This window comes from Salvelinus alpinus, chromosome 10, assembly GCF_045679555.1.
Source record: "Salvelinus alpinus chromosome 10, SLU_Salpinus.1, whole genome shotgun sequence".
Lineage (NCBI taxonomy): Eukaryota > Metazoa > Chordata > Actinopteri > Salmoniformes > Salmonidae > Salvelinus > Salvelinus alpinus.
In genome coordinates this window covers 67,472,748-67,497,362 of record NC_092095.1, presented here as the reverse complement: position 1 = coordinate 67,497,362, position 24,615 = coordinate 67,472,748, and the positions used below count along the sequence as shown (strand labels likewise).

The 24,615-nt window shown below is 42.2% G+C and overlaps 2 protein-coding genes across 2 annotated transcripts; one reads left to right on the top strand and one right to left on the bottom strand.

Moving 5' to 3' along the window:
• Positions 1–804: 804 nt before the first annotated feature.
• On the top strand, positions 805–8,798 carry LOC139532981 (OX-2 membrane glycoprotein-like). The gene is made up of 11 exons (XM_071331124.1): positions 805–859; positions 5,065–5,433; positions 5,684–5,968; positions 6,188–6,223; positions 6,395–6,497; positions 6,597–6,662; positions 6,878–6,907; positions 6,980–7,036; positions 7,226–7,243; positions 7,399–7,446; positions 7,699–8,798. The coding sequence occupies exons 1-11, from the start codon at positions 805–807 to the stop codon at positions 7,718–7,720; spliced, it is 1,089 nt and encodes a 362-aa protein (XP_071187225.1). The 3' UTR covers positions 7,721–8,798.
• Positions 8,799–8,805: 7 nt separating this feature from the next.
• Positions 8,806–17,877, bottom strand: LOC139532707 (uncharacterized). The gene is made up of 5 exons (XM_071330645.1): positions 17,605–17,877; positions 14,263–14,583; positions 13,831–13,951; positions 12,759–12,822; positions 8,806–9,459 (listed from the first exon to the last, which is right to left on the bottom strand). Exons 1-5 carry the CDS (start codon positions 17,669–17,671, stop codon positions 9,367–9,369), a joined length of 666 nt encoding a protein of 221 aa, XP_071186746.1. The 5' UTR covers positions 17,672–17,877; the 3' UTR covers positions 8,806–9,366.
• Positions 17,878–24,615: the final 6,738 nt, after the last annotated feature.

Below are 24,615 nucleotides of genomic sequence, written 5' to 3'. Positions count from 1 at the left end.
TGCTAAGAAAAGTCAGCGAAAACTTAAAAACAACATCACTGGAGAAGTCAACATACAAGTGTAAGTAAAAACGAATGCAAATAAGTTAGAAATTGTGCTACTAATGCACATGATGGCACAAACACATTTCGTAAAAGTAAATATGATTTAGTTTGGTTTTCTTTTGAAAATTGTATAAATAAAACATTTCCCTCCAGAAGTTCCAGCTAGGCTGACTAACGTTAGTTAGTCAACTAATTTACTAACTATCTTACAGTAGGCGTATATTAATCATGATATAGTTAATATAAGTAGACATGCAATCATAATTGACTGTAGCGCATATAAAGCACCCACAAGCCACCAGTGGCTGAAAACACAATCATCTCGGGATGAACGAGTGACGAATTTCCGGCCAAGGGTGGTCCATTTAAAAATAATTTCTTCCTCCCTCGACCCTTGCCCTGCAAGTGTATACTCGTCAGACGTCATGATACGACATCAGAAGTGTCCACTTACTTTGAGGGCTGAGGGGTGGGGTGTGTCTTAAGTCTTTGGACCTTAACCCTATGACTGTCGACAGAATACAGAGACCAAGATTACTTTCACTTTTATGCAGGAGGTAGCCTGGTCCCAGATCTGTTTGTGCTTTTGCCTACTCCATTGTCATTGTCAAGCTAAACATTGTTGGCATGGCAGTTCCATGAGGAGTTGGCAAGAGAGCATAAACAGACTGGTACCCAGGCTATAGAGCAGGTGACCTGAAGTTAATTCCTGCTAATTTTCTCTCATCTCAATACTGTAGTAGTAAATAACATTTTCACCATGTCTCCTGCACTCTTCAACTCTCTGTTTATTCTGGTGATAATCCTCCCTAATGGTGAGTTATATCAGTTTTATGCTTGATAATACAGCATTTCACTACCACTTTGAAAGTGGCACAATTGTCACACCCCGACCTTAGTTTTCTATATTTTCTGTATTATTTTGGTCAGGTCAGGGTGTGACGAGGGTGGGTATGCGTGTTTAGACTTGTCTAGGGTTTTTGTATGTCTAGGGGTGTTTGTAAGTCTAGGCATATTGTATGTCTATGGTGGCCTGAATTGGTCTCCAATCAGAGGCAACTGTTTTTCGTTCTCTGATTGGGGATCCTATTTAGGTTGCCATTTTCCCTTTTGGTTTCATGGGTTCTTGTCTATGTGTAGTTGCCTGTCAGCACTCGTTTTATATAGCTTCACGTTCGTTTTGTTACTTTGTTAGTTTGTTTAGTGTTTCTTTCTTCATTAAAAGAAGAATGTATTCATATCACGCTGTGCCTTGGTCTCCTCAGCACATTGTTAGTGCCTATTTCTTGATCTAATTGTGTGCTTTTACAACTGACAAACCTGTTTATTTCACAACACTATTAAAGCTGTAGCTCAATCTTCTTGTTGCATGGGTAAATAGACACCAACTCTGAATTGTTAAATAATTTGTATTTATTAGCAAAAAGTAGTAAGACAAAGGCTGGGCACAGCACAACGCGTTTTGGTTTCACAGAACTAGGACAAGATACATGAGGCTTTAAGCTACTAGAGGGTGCTACTAGACTATGAGACTAATGTAACCGCTCCCAAATTCATAGACAGACATGGATGCAAGGACCTGTGATATAAAAAAGCATGTTTTGAGGCTACAGTGTTTGATCATATTTAATCTGTTAAATTGACTAATTCAACATATACATAAAAACAGTGTGACATACTTGAAAATCATTGAGCTGAGCTATGCACCAAGGTGTCTGTAAACAAATGTAGACATGAATAAATACATTTCTGTAATGGCTGTTTTCCTCCTCTTCGCCTGAAGAGGAGGTGTAGGGATCGGACCAAAACGCAGCGTTGGTTGAATACATGTTGATTTATTTAAACAAGATGACGAACACGAAGAACACTTGAATACAAAACAAAAAAACAATAAACGACGTAGACCGACCTGAACACGAGAACTTACATATAAACGAAGAACGCACGAACAGGAACAGACTGGACAAACGAAACAGTCCCGTGTGGTAACAAACACTGACACGGAAGACAATCACCCACAAACAAACGGTGTGAACAGCCTACCTTAATATGGTTCTCAATCAGAGGAAACGTCAAACACCTGGCCCTAATTGAGAACCAACATAGAAACACATAACATAGACTACCCACCCAGCTCACGCCCTGACCATACTAAACAAATACAAAAACAACGGAAAACCGGTCAGGAACGTGACAGAACCCCCCCCTCAAGGTGAAAACTCCGGGCGCACCACCTAAAAATCTAGGGGAGGGTCTGGGTGGGCATCTGTCCGCGGTGGCGGCTCCGGCGCAGGACGAGGACACCACTCCACCATTGTCTTTGTCCCCCTCCTTAGCGTCCTTTGAGTGGCGATCCTCGCCCCCGACCCTGGTCTAGGAACCTTAACACAGGTCCCCCCTAGATAGAGGAGATAACTCAGGACATAGAGGTAGCTCATGACTGGAAGGCAGCTCATGACTGGAGGGCAGCTCATGACTGAAGGGCAGCTCATGACTGGCTGACGGCTCTGGCTGCTCATGGCTGGCTGACGGCTCTGGCTGCTCATGGCTGGCGGAAGGCTCTGGCTGCTCATGGCTGGCGGAAGGCTCTGGCTGCTCATGGCTGGCGGAAGGCTCTGGCTGCTCATGGCTGGCGGAAGGCTCTGGCTGCTCATGGCTGGCTGACGGCTCTGGCTGCTCATGGCTGGCTGACGGCTCTGGCTGCTCATGGCTGGCGGACGGCTCTGGCTGCTCATGGCTGGCGGACGGCTCTGGCTGCTCATGGCTGGCGGACGGCTCTGGCTGCTCATGGCTGGCGGACGGCTCTGGCTGCTCCTGTCTGGCGGACGGCTCTAGCGGCTCCTGTCTGGCGGACGGCTCTAGCGGCTCCTGTCTGGCGGACGGCTCTAGCGGCTCCTGTCTGGCGGACGGCTCTGAAGGCTCAGGACAGACGGGCGGCTCTGAAGGCTCAGGACAGATGGGCGGCTCTGAAGGCTCAGGACAGACAGGTGGCTTTGAAGGCTCAGGACAGACGGGTGGCTTTGAAGGCTCAGGACAGACGGGCGGCTTTGAAGGCTCAGTACAGACGGGCAGCGCAGGCGGCGCTTGGCAGACGGACAGCTCAGACGGCGTTGGGCAGACGGGCAGTTCAGGCGCCGCTGGGCAGACGGCATACTCTGGCCGGCTGAGGTGCACTGTAGGCCTGGTGCGTGGTGCCGGAACTGGAGGTACCGGGCTAAGGACACGCACCTTAGGGCTAGTGCGTGGAGGAGGAACAGGGCTCTGGAGACGCACAGGAGGCTTGGTGCGTGGTGCCGGAACTGGAGGTACCGGGCTGAAGACACGCACCATAGGGCTAGTGCGTGGAGGAGGAACAGGGCTCTGGAGACGCACAGGAAGCCTGGTGCGTGGTGTAGTCACTGGTGGTACTGGGCTGGGGCGGGGAGGTGGCGCCGGATATACCGGACCATGCAGGCGTACTGGCTCCCTTGAGCACTGAGCCTGCCCAACCTTACCTGGTTGTATGCTCCCCGTAGCCCGACCAGTGCGGGGAGGTGGAATAACCCGCACTGGGCTGTGTAGGCGAACCGGGGACACCATGCGTAAGGCTGGTGCCATGTATGCCGGCCTGAGGAGACGCACTGGAGACCAGACGCGTTGAGCCGGCTTCATGGCACCTGGCTCAATACTCAATCTAGCCCTACCAGTGCGGGGAGGTGGAATAACCCACACCGGGCTATGCACACGTACAGGAGACACCGTGCGCTTTACCGCATAACACGGTGTCTGCCCGTACTCTCGCTCTCCACGGTAAGATCGGGAAGTTGGCGCAGGTCTCCTACCTGACTTCGCCACACTACCCTTTATCACCCCCCCAAGAAACTTTTGGGCTTGACTCACAGGCTTCCGTGCTAGCCGCGTACCTTCATAACGCCGGTTCCTCTCTCCGGTTGCCTCTGCTCTCCTAATTGCCTCCAGCTGTTCCCATGGGAGGCGATCTTTTCCAGCCAGGATCTCCTCCCATGTGTAGCAACCCTTGCCGTCCAAAACGTCCTCCCATGTCCATTCCTCCTTCGTGCGCTGCTGCTGCTTTTTCCACCGCTGCTTGGTCCTTTGTTGGTGGGTGATTCTGTAACGGCTGTTTTCCTCCTCTTCGCCTGAAGAGGAGGTGTAGGGATCGGACCAAAACGCAGCGTTGGTTGAATACATGTTGATTTATTTAAACAAGACGACGAACACGAAGAACACTTGAATACAAAACAAAAAAACAATAAACGACGTAGACCGACCTGAACACGAGAACTTACATATAAACGAAGAACACACGAACAGGAACAGGAACCGACTACACAAACGAAACAGTCCCATGTGGTAACAAACACTGACACGGAAGACAATCACCCACAAACAAACGGTGTGAACAGCCTACCTTAATATGGTTCTCAATCAGAGGAAACGTCAAACACCTGCCCCTAATTGAGAACCATATCAGACAACACATTGAACCCAACATAGAAACACATAACATAGACTACCCACCCAGCTCACGCCCTGACCATACTAAACAAATACAAAAACAACGGAAAACAGGTCAGGAACGTGACAATTTCTGTATCTTCCAAAACGTTTTAAACAGTGGTGGAGGAGTACAAAAATGGCAGTGCAGTGGCTTCAAAACAAAATCACCTAGTCTCATGTTTTTTATTTATAAATAAAAGTTGTCCCATCCATCACCCTCCTTCTTCGGAGGAAAGACATCTAGTGTTTATATTCTGTCTGTCTGTCTGTCTGTGCATGCGTATTGTGTGTTAACTGTTGGCAAACCAGTTCATTTTGAAGCTGCAGCTCATTACTCTTACTGTATGGAATGATTGATGTTGCTCTAATGGGTACTTTAATGTTGATGTGTGCTGTGGCCTTATGCACATATCATGTATATTCTATCCTGAAATTGATCGTTTTACAACAGGTGCCATAACTTCCTCCCGCGTAGACTGGACTACCCTTACCACCGTACTCCCCCTTCTGACCATTCTAATAGTGTCTAAGAACTATTGTGTTTGTCTTCATGCAGGGCTCTCTCAGCTGGTGAGAACACAGCAGGTTGTCACAGCAACCCTGGGAGAAGATGCAGTATTAACCTGTGAGCTCATGAAACCCAAAGACGTGCGTCAAGTCACCTGGCAGAAAGAGACAACTGGGGCGAATGAGAATGTGGCCACCTACAGCAAACGCGGTCCCGATGTCAACGTACGTTTTAAGGGGAAAGTGGAGTTTGAAGACGAGGGACTGCAGAACTGCTCTATCGTCATCAGAGGAGTGTCAAGAGGAGACGAGTCCTGCTACAAGTGTCTGTTTAACACCTTTCCAGATGGACCTATCAGTGGAACGACCTGCCTCCAAGTAAATGGTAAAATCTGATAACATAATGTACTGTAAATGATTGACTCAGAACAACTTCTTCAGAACTTCACGCAGCCATTTTATCAGATCATACATCCAATGTCTTGAAACCATTTATCAAAATGTGATCAATTAGTAAATAATTTAAATGGAATCATTTAGTAAATAATTTAAATGGAATCATTTAGTAAATCATGTGCATGAAACCATTATGGTATTTACATTCACTGTGATCTGTGTATGTTGTTGTTCTATAGAGCTGTATGGACCCTCACTCCTCATCATACAAACCAACAACAGTCACATCACTCTGTCCTGTTCTGCTACTGGACGACCTGTTCCTATAGTGACCTGGGATGACATGATAATAGAACATTCAACCATTGTTGATGTCACCCATCCCAATGGAACTGTCACTGTGACAACTACTGTAACAGTGGTAGTGTCCAGTCTAACTGACAAAGAAGTTAGGTGTGTTGCTTCTATGTCCTTCAGTGATGTCACCAAGAATGCTTCCATGGTGATTCCAGCTTCAATTACTGGTGAGAAATGTCTATAGATCAATGTGTAATATATTGACATGATCAGGAACATGATGTCATGATGACTGTCTGTGTTCAGTACTGTCTGTGTTCATGATGAAGTACTGTCTGTGTTCATGATGAAGTACTGTCTGTGTTCATGATGAAGTACTGCCTGTGTTCATGATGAAGTACTGCCTGTGTTCATGATGAAGTACTTCCTGTGTATTTCTGTGCTAGGCCAATCTCAGGTCTCTGATGATGACAGGATCAGTGGTAAGTGGTTGTTATTCTAATAATGACAGGTCATAATCAACCTATTGACTGGCTGTTTTACTATTCAACTTGCAGGTGTAGTGCAGAGCCATATTTACATGTATGAGGCTTTGGTGTAGTGTACCTGGGTAGTTGACCTCTGTCTTCTCTTGTCATCTCTGTCATTCACAGGTGCAGTGATTGGTGCAGTAGTTGGTGCGGTGATGGGTTCAATGTGTCTCATTGCTGTATTCTGTGTAATATGGCAAAAGAGGAGAAAAGACACCTCATCCAGGTAGAGATACAAACTATTACCTTGAAACTGAACAGTTACTCTGAATTGAATGTGATTTGACTGCCAGTTGTTTACCAGTTGATCTCTAATCTGATGTAGAAAACCCCCAGTTCCTGACCCTGAAATCAGCAGAACTCCCTTAAAGACACCACCAACATCCAAACAGTAAGATGCTCATTCTAGAGAACATTTAAGGGATCATGATGGATACCTATTTGAAAACATGGAACATTAAAAACATGGAACATTACAATTGCATTTTCTGAGAATTTGTGCTATACAGGTTAAAAATCATTCTTCATCATTCAATAATTGTAATAAAATTAAAATGAATCCGATGTGGTTCTTGTCAGTACATTGTTGATTTTGATTTATTTCAGTGTCACACCATCCTCCAGTCCATCACAAATGTGAGTATCTCTTCCACATTTTTAAAAGCTTTTTAAGATAAGTAATAATTTTATTACCTTTTGTTTTTTCAGGTCATACTCGTCAACCAGCTCACCAAACAGCTCAAAAACCAAGCGTAGGATGACTAAGTAGGTTTACCTTCTCATACTTTCATAGTCTTAATGTCTTCTGTAATCTCTCTCATTGAGCAAGAAACTTGGGAATGAAACTTGTATTTGGGAATGGGAATGAATGAAATGTATTTGGGAATGAAATGTATTTCTGTGGTGTATGTTTCTTGCCGCTACATTGTCTGTTTTGATGTCTTTCATACCAAGCTCCAGTCCGTCACAAATGTGAGTATTTTTACAACTTTATTTGATTATCCCGATAGAAAGCGTGAAACAGACAATATTGAGAATGTTACAAAACTTTTTGGATAAATTACAGTAACCCAAAAATCAAAATATAATTTAAAAATGTCCTCCTCTTTCTGGATAAAATCCCTCAGCTCGTCTGAGAAACACAGGATACAACCAGCTCAGAAGGCTGTAAAGAAGTAGGTTTACACCTTTATTCTCTCACTCTCTGCTGTAGTCTGTCTTCTTAAGGAAGAAGCTCTGAAATTATGTAATTTTGTGGTGGTCATGGAGTAGTCATGGTGACAGCATCATGCACTCAGCTGCATGTTAATATCTGTTCTGTTATGTTTGTCACAATGGCTGTCAGACCATCTTATTACATCACAATGACCTGTGTTTTCATCCAATTAAAATATTACGATTTTCTTTCCCCCTTTTTTCTTTCTCAGGAACCTTTTCAATGACTACTGAGTGACTGTACACACATTACCACACACTCCTGATCATTCTTGACTAATCTGGTTCATGTTATTTTATCTTTAAAAGTCTGTGACAATCAATCCGTTAAAAAAAACTTTTAAAGATGTTGAATTGAGCCTGTTATAACAGTTATCTTAGTTGCCTGGTTTGGCTCAGGTCATGATACTCTTGGGCCTAGGGAGAGTTGTGCAGGTCAGTTTAAAGATTGAAGCAGAAACCAAAAAGCTCTCTGAGACATTTACAAAGACCACACACGTAAGAGTGGAAAATCAACCCTATTGGACACTTCCACTAAACAATCAATATGCATTACTGCCATCAGGCATCAGTACAGCTTTTAAATGTTTATCTTGTATATATATACCTTGTAAGCATGTGCGTTGCTGTTTCTTTATCCTGTGTGACGTGCCACAACTAATGTTCCTTCTGGAAAATGTTTAATTTAATCTATTCAATCTAAGGTTTCAAAGGGAGGGTATATTACCAGTAAACTACCAGAATTTTGGTAACTTTCAAGTTTTGGGGGGAATTTTCTAAGATCACATCTAGTGAGCTTTTTTGGGTACTTCAGATTATCACGTGTCTGTAATTATCTCTGGCCCTCTGTGTGGCCTTATCACACATGCGAATTCATAAAAAATAAAAAAAGTTATTCAAGTATAAGGGACCAAAGTTCCCATACTAGAAAATATTTGTGCTGACATCAAAATGAGGGGTATTGTAGAAAATAAATTAACCAGCAATTAGAAGTCTCTAACCAATCAGAATGTCAAAGCCAATGACGTGATTCATGTACCCCTCTGTCTCAACTCTGTTGGGGAGGAAAGCAAATCCAGACTCAGGGTGGAGAAGAAACACTAGTGGGCGTGGTGTTTGGTCGGAGAGATGTGGATGGTAGTCAGGCTACCTGATGTGCAGGAAGGAAACAGGAAACGACAGACCGGCCACCATGAAACAGTTATCTCATGCTTTAAATAGACTGGCCTTGCATCCACAGAAGTACATAGGCTACAGCATACATACATTTTTTGGGGAAAAACAGTTGTAATAAATCATATCCAGCTAGTTACTAGTTGTTTGGTGTGTTTTTTTATTAACATATGCACTAACATATGCACATGTAGGCTAATTCATGTAGCCAGGCCTATATAGGAAAGAAAACTATAAAACAGGTCTACATTAATATTCTGTATTTTAAAGTTACAGTTTGAATATAGTGGCAGTTGGGACTTTTACTGAATTCTTCATTCATGTTTATGACAGGACAATGTTAGTATTTTACAACAGTACACTGACACCTGGTGGAAAAGTTTATGACTTTGAGATCATGTGATCTCCACAGAAACATGCTTTGTTCTATCCGCAAACAGAACAGCTATCATGTTTTAGACTTGTACTGTATATAACACTTGTATTTCCATAACGGATGTGCAGCCTGCAGACAGTATGTGTTGATATTTACAACAACCACAGAACATCTACAGTAAAGGAGAGGCTGATATATGGCAAGTCAGACAAGGGAAAAAATTGAATTTTCAGTAATCAAAATATTCACAGTAAATGCATATCTTCCACTACCGTACTGTTACGGGAAGGTGTCTAATGCCATGTCATCATTGGTCAACGGTGCCAGAGGGTCAGGGGTTAGGATGCGGCAGCTGCAGAGTTGAGTAAAGCCCATTGTCTCTCCTTGTGAACGTGTTGTAGAGCTCAATGTCCTGTGGCTCCTCCTACAAAGACATTAACAATATGTCACCATATTACACTGTAGAATCTCATATGGGGCTCTGGAAAATTCAATTGAAAAGGTAAAAGAGCGTAGTCTGCAGGGGCCTCATTAATAAACGTTGCTTATGCACAAAATATCCCCCGTAACGTGCTTGCTCCAGTCTCCACGCAATAGTTGTCATTTATAGAAATTGAACTTGACGTGTGAATGTGTTTATCCTCACGCTAACTTTAGACCATGAATACGCACAGTTTCAAGTGGTTGGAGTAGGCATACGTAGCCTAGTAGTAGCATTGTGCAGGAATATATGATAACACTCTTATTCAGAACAATTAAACAGGTAGCTAAATATCATGCAATCATTCGCGGTTAGTGAGAAGTGCAAAAAATCTATTTAAAAAAATCTATTTAAATTTATTTTATATTTGCACTCTAAAATAATTAGGTGTCCTTGCTAAGCAAACACAACTCTAGATTTATTTTTCCTGTTTTTATTATTATATTTATTCTGCTAACTCTAAAGTTCAAAAGATTTAAGCTATTAAAACGAAACCAACTTCCAAATGTCCAGACTGCCCCAACTTAGATTGCTTGACAAAGGATTTTTGATGCTGTGTTTACTTTTTGAGCTATAGCCATTTAAAATATTCTTAAATTAACACGGGTTTGAATGAGAACCATAGGAATAAATATATATTTTATTTATTACTTTTATTTATACAGGGTGGGTCAGCATTGAGACCAGGATCTCATTTGTAAGGGAGCCCTGTGAACATGAACATACAATACATAATATCAATACAGTAAATACAACCAGATCAATCAAAACAATCATTTCTAGGTGGCCTGAAGGATATTCCATGAGCTGAGGCATAAAAACTAACATAATTTGTCCCCAGATCAGTGGAGACCCACGGGACCTCCAGAACCAGCCAGTCCAGAGAGCGGGTCTGAAAATTGCTGGATCTCCAGTCAATACATGAGCTGAGGTAGTGGGGGGGTCTCTGAAGAACCGCTTTATATACAACAAATAGCCAATCCTGGGCCCTTCTGGTAGTCAGAGACTCCCAGCTAAGAGAACTATACAAAACGCAGTGATGTGTATGAAATATATCCCCAGTGATAAAACGCAGTGCTGAGTGATAGACTGAATCTAAAGGTTTTAAAACCGAGGCTGCCGCATGCATGTAGATTATATTACCATAATAAAGCACTGGGAGAAGCGTTGCTTGAACAATCTTCCTTCTACTTTCCAAAGTGAGGCAGGATTTATTTCTATAAAAGAAACCAATCTTAATTCTCAACTTTTGTGTCAGTTTTTCAATGTGTGTTTTATCGTCATCCCATCTCATCATCATGTAATTTGGGCATTATTACAGAGGTAGCTATTCAAAATGGTCCTGCTCATTGGCCAATTAAGCTATACTGTAGGGCCCAAAGAACCTACAACACAACCACACAACCACAGCTACAAACACCACCCCAAAGATGACATGTGCAGACTGACAAAACATAGGCTCCTTCAACACAGCTTTTTGCTTTCATTCCTACTTCATGAACGATAAAGCTTGTTGTATCCCCATTCATTTCAATTGCGGAATGCAGGCTTCAACATTCAAAACTGAAATCACTGCCATAAAACTTTCCGAATGTTCAAACTAAAACAATTTGGGAGCATAAAAACCCATTCTATGGCTTATGATGATATAGTACTCACTGTAGCCTACTATACTAGCCCACTATAACTCCACACCTACAAACCACCCCAAAATAGGTCACTATAACTAACACATCGCCTTTGAAAACACTTTTACTACCATTGCTACTACTACCATTACTACTGCCTTCACTACTACTACTGTTTCCCAACCATAAATACTTCAAGACTAGCAAACACACCACATTCACTTCAGTAAATGTAATTTTCTAGTTCCTATTTATTTAATTTCCATGATCATGCCGAGTGACACAGTGGTCTAAGACACTGCATCTCAGTGCAAGAGGTGTCACTGCAGTAGCTGGTTCAAATCCAGCGGGAGTCCCATAGTGCGGCGCATAATTGGCCCAGCATCGTCTGGGTTTGGCCGGGGTAGGTCCTCATTGTAAATAAGAATTTGTTCTTAACTGACTTGCCTAGTTAAATAAATTGCAGAATAATCTCCTCACCTTTCCTGACTGTGATGGTTTCATGGCCTATAGACCTACAAGTTAGGATAGGCTACAATTCATCAAATAACTTATTTAAGTCACGTGTAGCTCAGTTGGTAAAGAATGGCGCCAGGGTTGTGGGTTCGATTCCCATGGGGGACCAGTATGAAAATGTATGCACTCACAACTGTAAATCGCTCTGGATAACCGTGTATGCTAAATCGTAAATGTAATTAGACCCATATTACAGTATTAAATAGATAAGCTATTTCAACTATTTTGCTCTATGCGATCCGATCCGAAGAACAGTTTAACAGTAGAACAGAAGGTTCACCTTTTCCATTGACGTTTGTAGGCTACGTCTGAATACTGTACTGTCAAATTTCTCGAGTAGACAATATTTAATTTATGAACATAAAACGTGTATCATCACCATTGCAGAATAGATTCCTCACCTTTTCTGGCCATGATGAGTTCATATTCCTAAAGTAGCCATAACATAAATTACCATTTAATTGGGCCTATTGGTTATAACATCATCCGAAAGGGAGCGCGGTTTGAATTTGAATTTAACAGAAGAATAAACAGTTGATATTTTGTAATGAAGTGAGTAGGCTACCGCTGTAAGTAGGCCTATACTGCCATTTCGTTCCGAGTAGACAATGTTCCAGAATTCACGGCTAGTGCAGCATATTAAAAAGTTAATGCAAAACATTATTGAATTCAAACAATCTGTTTACAATTTCACAACAATTTGCAATTGTTTTTTTCTTTCAGAAATTGTCAGATACAGCAAATGTCACTGTAAAAGTTTAAAACATTCTGCCAGTTCCTCAAGACATTTGATCAAGCTCTCCATATCTATTTAGAAACTGCCTTGGTTTAATTCCAGTACACAGAAAAATAGGGCGTTACTGTCACCATAAAATGTAAATTATGGACGTTTTTCAGGCGGATTTTAATGCTCATTCACGCGTGAACAGGTTCAGGATGGGTCTGATTTATAATGGGAAACATGCGCATCCGGCAAGTTTATACATCTCAATATTTTTGTACGTGTGCGGTCTTTTCAGAAATGGCGCACGCAGATATTAATTGTGAAATGTACGCAACGGTTATAAATGAGGACCCAGTTGCCTTCATCTGACTAACAGGCAACAGCAGGCAGTGTTGTGGCACGTCGTTGACGGTTGCAGACACTTGTAGCTGTGTTCTCCTGTTGAGCAAAAAATAAAAATAATTAACATAGCACCAAATGAAACCTGTTTTACACAGCACATTTTCCAGAGCAGAATGATTGTGTGCAGTGTATGCGTGTTTTTTTTCACCACACTCGTTTTTGACAGGAAATGAGAAGCGAGCAGCCACAACAGTGCAGCTATTGGAAACTACTCACTGGTCACAGATGTCAGTTGAACATCTAGCCTAGTTTCGTTTTGGTTGAGTTGTCAACTAACATGATTCAACATGAATTCAGCAAAAAATGTCACCATGTTATTGGATTTAGGTTAAAAGTTGGGGGTGGGGGGGGGGGACTGGAAATTCCCTTACATTGCTTACTTTTTGCAAATCCAATCAGTCCCACGTTGTCATTATATTGCATTTTGTTGAAATGAAGTGGAAACAACATTGATTCAACCAGTTTTTGCCCAGTGGGTAGTGATCAGTACAAACTCATTGAGTCAGACTTAAAGTAGGTCAAGTAGCCTGTGTGTTTTACATTGTGTTTGGGTATTTAAAAATTTGTCAGTCAGATATATATAGCATTGCATGTGAAGGGCTTACATAGAAAAGCTTCCAAAACGACAAATTTGAGACAGAAAGGAGTTGGAGCACTCAACTGTCACCTGTTATCATCCTATACAGTGGATTAAAGTGAGCTAAAATAAATCCCTCTCTGCCTTTCTTGTTGAGTGCTCCAATTACTTTCTGCCTCAAATTAGTCCTTTTCGATGTTTTTCTTGGTAAGCCCTTTTCATGCTTTTCGTCATTGTTGTTGAGCACCCCTCCTTTGTTTGCTGAAGAGCGAAGGCCCACCTGACCTCATATCATTGCATGTATTTCTGAGACAACAATTCAGTACTCTATCCTCATTGTAGATCTAATATGTATTTGAGAATGCACTTTCTTTACTACAGTGCTTCCAAGTAATTATTCAAATACCAAAAATCTGTCAAACACTCGTGACAGCAACTCTTTTACCAATGTATTAATATTATCTTACCTGAGATGAATTTTCCTCATGATTATGCCACCAAACACCAGGGCAGCTACACATGCTGCCACGCCTGTTATCATCCCCCAATAGAAGAGACTGTTGTCTGTGGCCTCTTGCACTTGGTTTCCTGAGCAAGGGGAAAATATATATTAAGATCTTATTTGTTTCTCTTCCGCCATCTTGTTCATTTACATTAAGGCAACGTGTTGTTGACAGTCTCTACATTTTAAGACATTATTACATGTACTGATGACAAAATCCAATATTGTGACTACAGAAATTCTCAGTTCAGTCAGATGTTACAAAACAAGACCACAAAACACCGACAGAACATAAATGTAAGCACATGACAGGCATTCCACTAAATATGTGATGATAAGATATGCTGGTTTTCATTTCAAAATGATTGTGAACAATCCCATCAGACCAAACACTTACCATTGACAGAAATATGTATGTTTATATCAGAATTGCCTTCATCATGTATACTACATACACAGGTGTAGTTCCCTTCATCAGATGGTTGTATGTTGGTGATGTGTAGAAACACTCTGTCACTCTCTATCTGCAGTGTGACTCTGGGATCACAAGTGCTGTTGGTATGATTTGTTTCAAAGTCTTGTGATACTCTACATTCATGACCCTCACGTATAACTCTATATTTGTGACATACTACAGTAATGATGTCAGTGAGTGTTTGGTTTGGGCAGAGAAGAGTGGCATCTGCTCCTCCGGTCTCCAATGTTTTCTCTTGAGTCACTGTAAACAGGAAGGGAAACAGATTGTGAGTATATTATTTCATGAGATCGGTTTGATTGAGCATGAGTAGTACTATAAATTCTCATTAATAAAAAGTCCCATTTCAGTCTACAGAAATTACTTCAGACCCAAAATGATGTTTTACAATGGTAAAAAGAAACCTGGCACAAGAAAAAGCCACTTTACTGAATTGTTAATGCCCAAATGAAGACGACCCAAAGTGAATGAATGACCTCCTACTAAAACTATCTCAATGTAACAGGAATATTATATGGGGGGGGGTTTAACTGTGTACGGGATGCAACTCTAGACAAGCCATAAACTAAACTAAATCCTCTTTCTAACATGTCTAAGGTATTAAACCACAACATCAAAGAGATAGGTCTGTGTGAGCTGTGGAGATAGAAACATACAACTGAAAGACAATACTCCTATTACTCTCACCTCCAAAACTCATATTCAAGAAGTTACTTTTTTATTTTATACACAGATGGACATGTTTTTGGAAATTAATGTAGACAATGAAGTGTGCCCAACTGTTGTCTAGGAAACTCTTAAATCATACATGAGAAGTTGTATCGTGTCTTACTTTTCACATAAGAAAAGAAGACCAAGAAAGAATTAGAAATACTAAAACAGAAAATCCATGACTTGGAAAGAAAACACAGTTTAGATAGAAATGTTGACGCCCTTCAACAGTTGAACACTTTGAAGATTGAATATAACACAATAAACTCTCGATCTGCAGAGATTGTTGCCATGAATTCCAAGCAACAATATATTGAGCAAGGTGAAAGTGCAGGGGAAATGCTTGCTTGGCAAATTAAGAAAGAGGAAGAGGAATGAACCATCCATAGCATTCTAACCCCCCGTAACAATGGATCCTTCTGAAATTAACTCAGACTTTAAAATATTTTATCACAAACTGTATCAATCCCAAAACAAAAGTTCAAAGGAAGATATAGACAATTTCCTTAATAAGGCCATTTGACCAATTATAAATGAACCAGAGAAAATTAATATGGATAAAACATTACCTCAGGTGAACTTTTGTATGGCATCAATAATCTACAGATTGGGAAATCTCCTGGTAATGATGGATTCCCAGTGGAATGTTATAAACACCTTCATCCCAGATTACTGACCTATGTTAGTTATGCTCACAGCAGCTCTAGAGAAAAATGAACTTCCCCAGTCACTATGTTTGGCTACAATCACCCTACTTAAAAAGAAAGATAATGATCCATTGTAAATATAGAACAATGAAATGGACAAAGACACATGAAGTACCTGGGTGTACTGATACCATGCAATCTGGAGGAGGCATAAAACATCAATTACTCTCCATTTAAATAGATAGGTATGAATCTGATGTTCACAGATGGAGATCTCCCTATTTCTATGTTCGGTAGGGTCAAAATATTTAAAGTGATTATATTACCAAGGTTGATGTATTTATTCCAGGCCTTGTCCGTTTCAATTCCATCCAACCTCTTTAATAAATTAAATGTCCTGCTCTCCAAGTGTATATGGAATGAAAAGACCTCGAGAGACAAATTGACTGTTTTATACTTCTCCTATGAAGCTGGAGGTCTTGGACCAGCTCATATGAAGATGTATGTCTGGGCTGCACAACAGCGTTCACTAATACAATGGACAGGAGACGATCCTTGTGGCATGGAGGAGTATCAAAGTCACAAATGTAACATTGTATGATCTAAAATATATTCACTACTTCAGGTCCAAGGCATTGAAGGAAAAAACAGGCAATGCAATGATTCTCAATTCCATTCATATTTGGGGCAATGTATTTAAATTCATGAGGTGGAAAGAACTAATATAGCCAGTCAGCCCTATTTGGATTAACCCCACCTTACCTCCAGCGTTTAATGATGACCCCTTGAAGTCCTACTTCCAAAGTGGCATCATTAATATTTATCATGTTTACTATGATGTATCTCTACTGTCATTCAATCAATTACATATCAAAGGCTGATTTCTTTACGTTCTCACAACTCAGAAATCATATTCAATCACTTCAACAGAATATGGATGAACCTAAGGCATTTAGCATAGAAAACATACTGAAAGAAGCTGTTACGACAAAGAAGTTGATTGGCAAGTTTTATCAAGGGCTGATTGTAACTCTACCTGATGGTTCAGAACCCACAAGGAACAAATGGTAAACAGATCTAAATGAAGAAATTGAGGAGAACCATTGGTCACAGATATGTGAACATTTTCATACCTGCTCCTACAACTTAAGACATGAACTAATGCAATGTAAGATCATTCCTAGGACTTACTAAACTCCTGCCAGAATGCATGTAATGTCACCCAGAATGCATGTAATGTCACCCAGAAATGTCACATCTCTGTTGGAGATGTAAAAAGCACAAAGGGACCCTGTTACATATGCTGTGGTCCTGTGACAAACTGACACCATTCTGGGATAATGTATGTGCTATCATTTCATTGTGTCTAGGAATTTATATCCATTCATCTCCACAATTATGTTTGTTGGGAAATGTAAATATTGGTGATGAATATCAGAGAATGTTTTGTAATCTAGGTCTACTGCTGCTGCAAAAAAAAAAGTAAAGCCATCAATTGGAAAGCCCCATATCCACCCTCAATAATAAACTGGAGTTAAACCATTCCTATTAAACCATACATATTAAACCATACATTTTAAACCATACATATTAAACCATACTTATTTGACAGAATTTGGAAATGTTATGTTGATCATCTCAGAGAATGTTTTGTATAGTTGCCATTTTGTTTTTGTGTTGCTTGTGATAAAACATAAGATGAGTAGCTAGTGGTAGTGAAGTAAAAAAGGAAAGTTTATTCTTGTTGAGTAAGTGCATTAAAACTGTAGTGAACAAATACACTTTACAATACAGTGTCGTTATTACTGTACTGTGTAGGTCTAACTCCTGTAAGTACTCCTGTAAAGTTCAGGGCTTGTGTACAAAATGTGTGTACAAATTAAATAGATCATGGGATCTCTCTTACCGTCAACAGCTGTGCCTAGACCCCACAGCACCAGAAGCAGAACAAGTCTGGATACACTTCCACACATACTGACCAACTGCACAACCAAACGTTGACCCGACACTGCCTGCTGAGACCGACTACAGATATAACGTCAATGCAACGTTATTTACTCAGTAAAGGAACAAAATAAAACTAAATCAAGTCAAAGTGACGCTAATTTGACTGGGTTGACTTGGTTATAATGGGCATTGAGAGTTGAGCATAGGAAGTGCTGCTGTCGTCTAGCTTGTATTCGTGTTACTCCTGTGCAGAAACAATGGCACCTCTGCTAGTGCAACCTAGTTTTTGTGATTGGGGTCTTTGTAGAGCACTCACCACAGAGAGGTCTTAAGATCAACCACAGACACATCAACAGGTCCACTTCCTTCTTTAGACACAACATTTATTAGATTTTGCACCACCATAAGGCTGAAGGGTGCTTTTTAACTGATTTTATTTATTTTTTATTTTATTTAGGCAAGTCAGTTAAGAACAAATTATTTTACAATGACGGCCTACCAAAAGGCAAAAGGCCTCCTGCGGGGTTGGGGGCTGGGATTAAAAATATGAATAAATGAAATAAAATATAGGACAAAACACACATCATAACAAGAGAGACAACATAGGTCTCTCTACATAAAGAGTGACCTAAGACAACAACATAGCAAGGCAGCAACACATGACAACACAGCATGGTTTCAACACCCCATGACAACAACATGGTAGCAACACAACATGACTGAGCAACACAACATGGTAGCAGCAACACAACATGGTAGCAGCACAAAACATGATACAAACATTATTGGGTGCAGACAACAGCACAAACGGAAAGAAGGTAGAGACAACAACACATCACGCAACGCAGCCACAACTGTCAGTAAGAGTGTCCATGATTGAGTCTTTGAATGAAGAGATTGAGATAAAACTGTCCAGTTTGAGTGTTTTGTGCAGCTCATTCCAGTCGCTAGTTGCAGTGAACTGAAAAGAGGAGCGACCCAGGGATGTGTGTGCTTTGGGGACCTTTAACAGAATGTGACTGGCAGAACGGGTGTTGTATGTGGAGGATGAGGGCTGCAGTAGATATCTCAGATAGGGGGGAGTGAGGCCTAAGAGGGTTTTACAAATAAGAATCAACCACTGGGTCTTGCGATGGGTATACAGAGGTGACCAGTTTACAGAGGAGTATAGTGTGCAGTGATAAGGAGCATTGGTGGCAAATCTGATGGCAGAATGGTAAAGAACATCTAGCCGCTCAAGAGAGCACCATTACCTGCAGATCTATACATTACGTCTACGGAATCTAGCATGAGTCACGGTTAGTTTGGCAGCTGGGGTTAAAGAGGAGCGATTACGATTTAACTTTAACCTGCAACTTTAATATGTGCTGAGAGAAGGACAGTGTACCATCCAGCCATACTCCCATGTGACTACCTCAAGCTCTAAACCCTCAGTAGTAATCAAACCTGTGGCGAGAGGGGCATTTCTCTTACCAAACCACATGACCTTTGTTTTGGAGGTGTTCAGAACAAGGTTAAGTGCAGAGAAAGCTTGTTGAACACTAAGAAAGCTTTGTTGTAGAGCGTTTAACATAAAATCCGGGGAGGGGCCAGCTGAGTATAAGACTGTATCATCTGCATATAAATGGATAAGAGAGCTTCCTACTGCCGGAGCTATGTTGTTTATTTAAATTGAGAAGAGCCTAGGATCGAGCCTTGGGGTACACCCTTGGTGACAGGCAGTGGCTGAGAGAGCAGATGTTCTGACTTTATACACTGCACTCTTTGAGAGAGGTAGTTAGCAAAGAGACACCAATACTCCTTAGCCGGCCCACAAGAATGGAATGGTCTACCGTATCAAAAGCTTTGGCCAAGTCAATAAAAATAGCAGCACAGCATTGCTTAGAATCAGGGGCAATGGTGACATCATTGAGGACCTTAAAGGTTGCAGTGACACATCCATAACCTGAGTGGAAACCAGATTGCATACCAGAGATAATACTATAGACATCAAGAAAGCCAGTCAGTTGATTATTGACAAGTTTTTTCAACACTTTTGATAAACAGGGCAAAATAGAAATAGGCCTATAACAGTTAGGATCAGCTTGATCACCCCCTTTAAATAAAGGACAACCCGTGGCTGCCTTCCAAGCAATGGGAACCTCCCCAGAGAGGAGAGACAGGTTAAAAAGGTCAGAGATGGGCTTGGCGATGATAGGGGCAGCAACCTTAAATAAGAAAGGGTCTAAACCGTTTGACCTAGAAGTTTATTTGGGGTCAAGTTTAAGGAGCTCCTCTAGCACCTCGTACTCAGTGACCGCCTGCAGGGAGAAACTTTGTAGCGGGGATGGGAATAAGAGGGGCTAGTCGCATTAGAAGGGGTGGGAGATTAGGAAATGTTGGACGGGCGAGGAGGCATGGCTGAGTCAAATAGGAATCCTGACTTAATTAAGTGGTGATTAAAGAGCTCAGCCATGTGCTTCATGTCAGTAACAACCACATCATCAACTTTAAGGGACATGGGCAGCTGTGAGGAGGAGGGTTTATTCTCCAGGTCTTTAACTGTTTTCCAGAACTTCTTTGGGTTAGACCCACAGAGAGAGAACTGCTCCTTAAAGTAACTAACTTTGGCCTTCCGGATAGCCTGAGTGCACTTATTTCTCATTTTCCTGAACGAGAGCCAGTCAACCTGAGTACACGTGTGCCGAGCCTTTTGCCAAATGCAATTCTTGAGGTGGAGTAACTCTGCAAGATCACGGTCGAACCAGGGGCTAAACCTGTTTTTAATTCTCATTTTTTTTATGGGTGTTTGTCAACAATACCACTGAAAATATAAAAAAAAGAAAGGCCAAGCGTCTTCGACAGGGGATCAAGCTGATTCTATACCAATTTACAGAGGCCAGGTCATGAAGGAAGGCTTGCTCATTAAAGTTTTTTACCAAGCGTCTATGACAAATCAGGATGTTTCACGTTTCACTGAGCAGCCATTATGAACACAGGCTGTAAAACAGTGATTACTAAGGTCATTACTGAAAACACCAGACTGATACCTATCAGGATTATTGTGAGGATAACATCGAGCAGAGTAGCCTTTTCTGGGTGTTTGGAGTCATACCTTGTGGGATTGGTAATAATCTGAGAAAGATTTAGGGAGTCCCATTGCTTTAGGACTTGGTCAGGTGGTTTAAGCATGTCCCAGTTTAGGTCACTTAGCAGGACAAATTCAGACTTAGTGTAAGGGGCCAGGAGAGCGCTTAGGGCAGGTAGGGTACAGGCCAGTGCTGATGGAGGACGATAGAACCGTCAACAAAGAGCAATTTGAAAGTTTGCCATTTAAATCCAGCAAATCAAATTGTTTGGGCACAGACTTGGTTGAGCACTGAAGGTGGTCCTTGGTAAAGATTGCCCCTCCCCCACCTTTGGAAGATCTGCCTTGACGAAAAAGTTTATAACCAGAAAGGTTAACATCAGTATTCGGAACACTCTTCCTTAACCACGTCTCAGGAATGACCAACACATCTGGATTGGAGCTGTGAACCCACACTTTCAATTGACCCATTTTCGGTAATAAGCTTCTAGTGTTAACGCGCTGAAAACCCAGGCTTTTACGAAAGCAGAAATCACCAAAGCAGATATCCGCAGGCAATGGGAGTAGGTGTCACACCCACTTGGGAGAAGCTTTTATTTCTGGAGATGATTTCTAATAAAAAATGGCAGTGGATGGTCTGTGAACAGCTTCAAAGGCCTCTGGATTTGACTGGGAAAGCCTGCCCATTTGATGGGCTCAAAGGCTTCGACAACTTTCACTTCACACCCCAGTGCTAATTGAAGTTGTATCTGGTCTGTCTCAGTTCCACGTTCTCAGGTCTTTGTTTGCCAAATCACCATCTGTATAGCTTGGAAAAAGGTATCCTTTCCAGGTCATTTTGAACAAAAATTAAGTTGTAGGTTTGGAGTTTTGATCTGGAGTGAAGGTTATGTTGTGGAGGATAGCATCCTGTATATGTCCCTGCCAAAAAAATCTAAGTTTATCTAACTCCAAAACAATCTTATTGTAAAAAACATGTTGGAAAATGCGAGAGCTCATATGCAGCTGTGTCTCTCTAAGCAGAGGGAGAGTCAAGTGCAGCTATTGGTTAGTTTCAATCAACACTAACCCCAAATATATTATTATTTTTTGTATTATTGCAGTATCCATGCTTGAAATGTTACCTTTCTCCATCCCCATCCCTCAGCTAATGTGGCTATCATTGGGCTAAAACACAAACTCCAGATTGTGGCATTGTCAAGACAGCAGCACCACCTGCCGTTTACTTATTAAAAGACCAAAAAGAAGAGTGGAGCGCATAATGAACACAAATATAAACACAACATGTTAAGTGTCGTTCCCATCTTTCATGAGTTGAAATAAAAGATCCCATAAGTTTCCCATATGCACAAAAAGCTTCTTTTTTTTTTTTTTTATTGCATCCCTGTTAGTGAGCATGTCTCCTTTGCCAAGATAATCCATCCACCTGACAGGTGTGGCATATAAAGAAGCTGATTAAACAGCATGATCATTACACAGGTGCACCTTGTGCTGGGGACAATTAAAGGCCACTAATATTTGCAGTTTTGTCACACAACACAATGCTACAGATGTCTCAAGTTATGAGGGAGCGTGCAACTGGCATGCTGACTGCAGGAATGTCCACCAGAGCTGTTGCCAGAGATTTTAATGTTAATTTCTCTACCAGAAGCCGCCTCCAACGTCATTTTAGAGAATTTGGCATTACGTCCAACCGGCCTCATAACCGTAGATCACCTGTAACCACGTCAGCGGCAGGACCTCCACATCCGGCTTCATCACCTGTGGGATCATCTGAGACCAGCCACTCGGACTAAGCTATCTGGCCGGGTGGCGGGCTGTACCTAGCTATCTGGACAACCGGCCGTCCGGACCTAGCATTCTGGCCGGCTGGACTTAGCTAACGGGCCGGCCGGACGACCGAACCTAGCTTACTGGCCGTCCGGACTTAGCTTTCAGGCCGGCCAGACCTAGATATCTGGCCAGCCGGTGGGCCGTACCTAGCTATCTGGCCGACCGGCTGTCCGGACCTAGCATTCTGGATGGAACTAGCTACCTACCTGGCCGGCCCGGCTGGTGCTGCCAATCTGGCAGGCCAACTGGCCAGATCTACCTGTCTGGCCAGCCGGTGGGCCGTACCTAGCTATCTGGCCGACCGGCTGTCCGGATTTAGCAATCTGGCCGGCCGGACCTAGCTACTCTGGCTGGCTGGAGCCACCTGTCTGGCAGGCCAGCCGGCCGGATCTACCTATCTGGCCGGCCGGACATATTTGGCCGGACCTATTTATCTGGCCGGACCAAGCTATCTGGCCGGTCTGCCTGACCAAGCTATCTGGCTGGACCTAGGACATAAGCAGTCAGCCAGGGTTTCATTAAATATGCTATGGGCACAACACTTTTTATTGTACATCTAGGCCTAATAAAACTGATGCATTTGGTGATGTTCAAGTTCAATTCACTGGCACTATGAAGAATAGCTAAGCCGGCCTCCCGGGTGGCGCAGTGGTCTAAGGCACTGCATCGCAGTGTTAGCAGTGCCACCAGAGACTCTGGGTTCGAGCCCAGGCTCTGTCGCAGCCGGCTGCGACCGGGAGGTCCATGGGGCGACGCACAATTGGCCTAGCGTCGTCCGAGTTAGGGAGGGTTTGGCTGGTAGGGATATCCTTGTCTCATCGTACACTAGCGACTCCTGTGGCGGGCCGGGTGCAGTGCATGCTGACCAGGTTGCTAGGTGTACGGTGTTTCCTCTGACACATTGGTGCAGCTGGCTTCCGGGTTGGATGCGTGCTGTGTTAAGAAGCAGTGCGGCTTGGTTGGGTTGTGGTTCGGAGGACGCATGGCTCTCGACCTTCGTCTCTCCCGAGCCCGTACGGGAGTTGTAGCGATGAGACAAGACAGTAACTACTAACAATTGGATACCATGAAAACGGGGAAAAAAGAATTTTAAAAAAGAATAGCTAAACCATAGTCATTGATAGAGTAATATATAGCCTATTTTAATATAATTTTGGTGAATTTACGAGGCATTGCTAGAATGAGATTACCAAGATATAGCGTTTGCATACGGTTCTGACTGTCTCTCTGCCTGCCCCGATCCTCTCTCCCATGCCTGCTCCTCTTTCTCTTCGCTAGTGTGTGTTTGGTCTTCGGTCTGTTGCGTGCTCAACAGCTCAATCTACTCATTGATGGCCCCTGTTTTTTGTGAATTCGCGCGAAAGATTGTAAACCAAGAAATTGCGATCCCGCAATACCCCAAAACCATAGATATTTTGATTACCGATGCAAATTTCTGATTGTCTGCCTCGCTGTGCCCCTCCCATCTCTCTCTCTCTCTTTCTCTCCCTCGCTAGCTCGCTCTTTCTTTGGTCTGTTCCCTAAATAGCTCGCTTTCTCTTTTGCTTCGTTCCCTAAAAAGATTATGGAAAATAGTGAATCTTAGGAGTCGAGGAGGAATCGAAGCTTGACAACCAGAAATGGGAGTTGACAGCGGGAGTCGACAGGCAAGGAGTTGAGGAATCTATTCTTTTGAAGTCGACTCCCCATCACTATCCATTTGGCAGTTGGAAGCATATGGAAGCTAAAATTACATTTAATCTTTTCAAAAATAGTTTCATATTTAAACATTAGAATTGCACAACAATTCCATGTGAATCTGATAACTAGAATGTGTAGACTTTCCAAGATATAGTTTATGTCATCCTATCATCAGTAATAATGTCTCAGACGACAACTGATCTGACATCATATTCTTTAAGTACCAACGAATATTTTCAGCTGGTTGGATTACCGAAATATGGTTCCGTTCCCCACCTTTTTGATGTTACCAGACTCTCTCTATGTTATCAAAGGGCTTTCCAAGAGTCACATCTGTAGAGTAGAGAGAGGAAAGGGAAATACGGTATTTATGGGGGTTATAAACCTCAC